General features: G+C 37.8%; 1 protein-coding gene across 1 annotated transcript; it reads right to left on the reverse strand.

Annotated features, from left to right (window-relative positions):
* Positions 1–2,764: 2,764 nt before the first annotated feature.
* On the reverse strand, positions 2,765–3,228 carry LOC126721970 (secreted RxLR effector protein 161-like). Its single transcript, XM_050425110.1, has 2 exons — positions 3,126–3,228; positions 2,765–3,006 (listed from the first exon to the last, which is right to left on the reverse strand). The coding sequence occupies exons 1-2, from the start codon at positions 3,226–3,228 to the stop codon at positions 2,765–2,767; spliced, it is 345 nt and encodes a 114-aa protein (XP_050281067.1).
* Positions 3,229–6,011: the final 2,783 nt, after the last annotated feature.

Raw genomic sequence — 6,011 nt, forward strand, 5'->3', positions numbered from 1 at the left:
CAAAGGTCGAACATAGAGTAAACTGACGATCGCCCCAATCAAAGGGACGCTCACAAAAAGCAAAAAGAAGCTCGTCTTTGGACACAGTCCTCAGACGCTCACAACCAGGGTAGTCAGGATGCTCTACCCTCGGGACATGGAGCACATCGGATACAATATCCAGAGTGACAACTATGCGCGTTCCTCGAACACGATTAACAAAAAGAGGTACCAAATAATCAAATCCATGCATGTTGGAGTAAAACTCCTAGATCAGCACAGATGGACAAGTGACCGGGACGTCACACAATGACACCTAACCCCAACTGTGAATGACAGTGGGTAGGTCAGTGTCAGAGAAGTCCAAAAAAATGACTTGGCATTCCAAATGAACGCCTTGTCTCGAGAAGATCTTTGAGAAGTCCTTTCGAGTATCCTCATCACGAAACCGAACAAAAGAAGGAGTAGGATCAAACGAAGTGGATGCCCCGAAATGAAAAGGGTTCTGGGACGAAATAGACTTACATTTTAGTGCCATGACCCACTAACGTAAACTAAAGAGTAAGGGGGGGAAGAAAGAAACACTTAGAAAAGTCCCAAAACAATTCAAATATATAAAAATATATAGAATGTAAAGGACGTATGCATGAAAATGCATGAGCATGTGACATGCAAAGAAAATTGCATCATAGGCTCAGCCCAATCCAATCCTACCAGCACACAATCAAATAACATATATAACACACATCTAAATGCATGAAAATGTAGTTATAATGCTCATGAGATGTAATGTATGAGGTTTTTAAGACCAAATCTTCAAAACCCATCCCAAAAATTTTGCAAAAACCTTTTTGATTTTGAAAAACCCCAAAAATTTTCAAAAATCCCCAAAGCTTAGGTTAAAAATCATGAAATGCATGAATATGAGGGATTTAGGACCCTTACCAAGTGAAGAATAACTTGATCTAGGCCTAAAACACCTTGAGGAAGAGGTTTGGAGTGAGTGAGAGAGATTTGGGAGGTGAAAGGACACAAACAGATCGAGAGAGATCGAGGAAAACGAAGACCAGATCGCGCTGACCCTATATATAGGTGTTCAGTAATTCTCAACGGATAGCAAGGGTCAAGAGGTATTGAGCTTTAAAAAGTTTCGACAAATGCAACTATCGAGCAGGTGTCCACAACAAAATAAGCTCGATGGATTGAAGTAGCTGTCGAGGAGCTATCAAGGGGACAAAAACTTTCTCGATCGATCCACCTAGCTATCGAGAGGTGTCAAGATTGCGATAAAAAGCAATTGAAGAGCTTGATAGATAAGCCATGTATCGAGAGGTGTTGAGGTTGCTTTTAAAACATTTTTTCAAGAAAAGAAAAACACAGATATGAATGCAATCAAACATGCAACTCAACCAAGGATCCAGACAACATTTGACCTCTCAAAAACATCTCTCAACAAAAAAATGTTAAGCATTTTGATCCCAAAACACACACACACACTAAACAAGCCTAACCAATTTTATATTTCAAAAACAAGTCAAGACAGTTTATTGAGCATACATTAACACATGTAAACCTTGTGATGGTCAAATCACATTGTACCTGCACATGTATCAAAAGTAGCAAAGAATATTACATGTTGTGTGCGAAAAACATCACAAGATTGCATAAGTGTCCACATGTTATGACGATTTGATGAAGACTATCGCCTTCAAAGTACATCTTATAACTCCCACATCTCCTAGAATACACGCTTGCAATCATATATAAAGCATTTTGATCCTTTTTTTTTTTTTTTGCTTTTTTTTTTCTTTGCATATTTTTCTTTTTAAGCAAACCATGAATGAGCATATAAGAGAGAGAAAAGAAATACCCAATTATGTTAAGCATTTGACATTCCACTTTTGCTATGCCGAAGCATACAAATGTCATTTCATGATTGGCGGGCAACAATGGTGAGATAGTTATTTATGCCTTTCTCTTAGGATTTTCTAGTCCTTCCCATCAAAAAGAGTTATACGAGTGTTAAGTACAAGAGATAATTTAATCTTAAACATCGCAAACACAAGTCACAAAGCTCACTTAATTAGTTGTGCATAGAGATGCTCATCTAAGCTATAAAAGATACAAAATTTAGAAAAATTTGTTTCAATGGCCATCCAAAGTACACAAGTACCAATGTACACAAACATACACTGTTTTTGTATTTTTCAATTTTTCAAATTTTTTTTTTATGAAAAAAAAAAAAAAAACCAAAACTGAAAAGAAAACAACCAAAAACAAATTAAACAAAGCAATGCATAAAACTAGATGCAAATGCAAGAAGAGGAAAGAGGAGAGGAAGAGATAAATCCATGGAGATGACACCAATGTTTTGACGAAGGAATTCAAACCGTTTGCTATCAAGAGGTTTGGTAAACAAATCACCCTTCTAATCATCAGTGTGAATAAACTCAACAGTAAGAGTACCATCTTCGACAAACTCCCTAATAAAGTGATGTCGAATCTCTATGTGTTTAGTTCAAGAATGTTGAACCGAATTCTTAGAGATATTGATGGCACTGGTATTGTCACAGTAGATAGTAAGATGCTCTTGAAAAATACCATAATCATGGAGGAGTTTTTGCATCCATAGGAGTTGGGTGCAACAGCTTCCAGCCGCAATGTACTCAGCTTCTGCAGTGGATAATGAGATGGAATTCTACTTTTTGCTCATCTAGGAGACAAGATTATTACCCACATAAAAATAACCCCCCAATGTACTCTTTTTGTCATCAGTTTTCCCAGCCTAATCAGCATCAGAATATCCAGCTAAGACATCATTTGTGTCCTTGTTATACCACACACCAAAGTCGGCAGTGGTTTTAACATACTTTATGATTCTTTTTAAAGCAGTCATATGAGACTCTTTGGGATTAGCCTGATATCTAGCATACACTCCTACACTGTAACTAATGTCAGGTCTACTAGCAGAAAGGTAAAGAAGACTACATATCATGCTTCTATATAGAGATGAATCTACACTTTTACCTAACAAGTCAACAATGAGTTTAACATTTGACTCATAGGGGTTCTGACAGAATTAGCAGATTCCAAAGCAAACTTTTTCATGAGATTCTTAGCATATTTAAACTGAGATAGGAATATACCTGAATCTTGTTGACGAATCTGCAATCCAAGGAAGTGAGTCAGCTCTCCAATCATGCTCATCTCGAATTCGGCTTGCATGAGTTTTGAGAAGTGTTGCGACATATGTGATTCACTTGTTAGGAACATATGTCACTATTTTATGTAATTGGCTTATCCTTTGACAAAATGCACTTTACTTGTATTTGGATAGATCTATGATGAGTTTAATACTTCAAGAAACTGTGTTTCAAGATCAAGTGTTAAAAACATGCAAGTCTGTCCAAGATTCAAGTTGAAGAAGTGTTGTTCATTAAAGCTCGACAACTAGCTATCCATCGAGCTTAAAAAGCTATTCAAGCCCTGAGGCTCGACAGCTGCTCGACAGCACCTCGACAGATAGCTATCTGTCGAGCTTTATGAAAAACAGAATTCTAGTTCTGTTTTGACTCTAATCCGTGATTATGTGTTTAGGCCTTCTTTTCTTCTAACCCTATACATATAAAAGGATTATTTTAAGGGCTGTCAAAGTGTATACAAGTTGCACAAGTGTTGAGCAAAATTTGTTCAAGTAATTTGTAACCGGAGACAAAGTTTTCTCCTAATTCATCATTCTTGTGAAGAAGTTACAGTGTATGTGCACCGTAGGGTTTTGTGACCAAGCATTTTCTTGATCTTCATCATTGAGATGAATTGAAGAACTTTGCAGCGAACAACCTTCTTTAGTTGGTGATTGAAGTCGTGTATAGGGATCCGCGCATTGATTAGTCACGTACTTAGGAGCCGTGCATCAAAAGGGAAATTGTCACTGCAGAATAAGTCCAATTGGGTATTGGGGTAAGGGTTCAACTGTAGGTTGGTATAAGGTACTGGGATTCCTTTACTTGTAACCGCTTGTTTTGATAATAGTAGAATTTCGGGAGTGGTGACCTGAAAATCACCCAGTGGGGTTTTTACCATTAGGTTTTCCCCATTCGTAAACAAATCACCGTGTTATTTATTTTCCGCTGCATAATTAATTAGTTTATTGGTGATTTATTTGTGCTACCACGTGCTTTGCATGTTAATTTGATTAATTAATAAACTTGGCTAATTAATCAATTAATTTATCATAAGGGGTCAATTCGTTTTTGGCCTATCAAGAAGCTATGTGCAAGTTCATCCCTTGTTGATCCAAAGATGATGTCATCAACATAGACTTGAGCAACAATCAACTCTCTATCTTTCCTTTTGATGAAGAGAGTCTTATCAGCCTTTCCTCTTATAAACCCATGTGACACCAAGTATTGTGTGAGTCGATAATACCAAGCTCTAGGGGCTTATTTCAACCCATAAAGTGCCTTCTTAAAGTACAACACATGATCCAGGAAGTGTGGATCAATGAATCCTTTTGGTTGAACCACATAAACATCTTCTTTAAGAAGCCCATTCAAGAAAGCAGTCTTTACATCCATTTGGTAAAGCTTGAACTTTAAGTGATAGGCTAGGGCTAGGAGAATTCTGGTGGACTCCATATGGGCAACTGGGGCAAATCTTTCATCATAGTCTACCCCTTCCATTTGTGAGTGTCCTTGAGCTACAAGACTAGCCTTGTTGTGGATCACATTGCCCTCCTCATCAATCTTATTGCGGAATATCCACTTTGTGCCGTGATGTGCTCACCTCCCGGTCTAGGTACTAAAGTCCATACATCATTCCTCTAAAATTGAAGCAGTTCATCATGCATTGCTTTAACCAGCTTTCATCCTTAAGAGCTTCCTCAACTTTAGTGGGTTCAACTTGTGACAAATAACAAGTATAAGGCACAAAGTTAGCAACACATTTATCAACTGTACGCTTCCTTAATGTGAGTTCATTGATGATTCCCATAATAACGTCTAAAGGATGATTTAATTTAATCCTGGAAGAAGGTCATTTCTCTTCATGGGATTTAGAATCTCGTGATATGGATATATCTACAGAATCTTCCACAACACTAGGAGTACCAGGAGTACTTGGAGATGTGGGCTCTTGTTCAACAATTTCTTAAACTTCCTTTGGCTCAAGAGGAAGAATTTCTTTGGGGAATTCCTCACTAACTTTCTCAGAACCAGAATCTGAAGACTCATCAATAACAACATTCACTGTTTCCATTACCTTTATGGTTCGTTTGTTGGATACCCGATAAACTTTCCTTGTAAAGGAGAATCCTAGAAATATTCCTTCATCATTTTGAGAGTCAAATTTTCCCACATTCTTTCTATCCTTGAGAATGAAACGAGTACTTCCAAAATTTCTGAAATACTTCACATTTGGCTTTCTTCCTTTCCATAACTCATGTGGAGTCTTCTTGGTACCAGGTCTAAAGTACACCTTATTAACCGTATGAAATACAGTGTTAACGGCTTCTCCCTACAAGTTTCTAGCCACATCCTTATTGTGCAACATGGCTCTAGCCATCTCTTGAATAACCCTGTTCTTTCTTTCTACTCCACCATTCTGCTGAGGAGTAATAGGAGCAAAGAATTCTTGAGATATACCTGATCTTGTGTAGAAGGACTCCATATATGAGTTCTCGAATTCTTTACCATGGTCGCTTCGAATTCGATCAATCTTCAGGCTCTTTTTATTCTGCAATCTTGTGCACAAGGCTTCAATGTGCTCAAAAGTATCAAACTTGGATCGTAGAAGAATAACCTAAGTGTACCTAGTGAAGTCGTCTACCACAATCATGATGTATCTCTTTCCACCAAGAGACTCAGTTCTAGTTGGACCCATAAGATCCAAATGTAGTAGCTCCAATGGTCTAGATGTAGCAGATGTCTGAGTGCCTAGATGTTTAGCTTTCGTCTGTTTCCCAAGCTGACATGGTCCACACACCACATTGCTCACTCTACTAAGTTTCGGTATCCCCAAAACTGATTCATGCT

This window comes from Quercus robur, chromosome 4, assembly GCF_932294415.1.
Source record: "Quercus robur chromosome 4, dhQueRobu3.1, whole genome shotgun sequence".
Taxonomy (NCBI): domain Eukaryota; kingdom Viridiplantae; phylum Streptophyta; class Magnoliopsida; order Fagales; family Fagaceae; genus Quercus; species Quercus robur.

What these genes read in the sequence shown, in the direction of transcription:
- LOC126721970 (XM_050425110.1), bottom strand. Translation starts at nt 3,228, where the DNA reads ATGTCGCAACACTTCTCAAAACTCATGCAAGCCGAATTCGAGATGAGC. An exon ending in GATTCGTCAACAAGATTCAG is followed by an intron (nt 3,007 to 3,125) that starts GTATATTCCTAT and finishes TTGACTTGTTAG; the next exon opens with GTAAAAGTGTAGATTCATCT.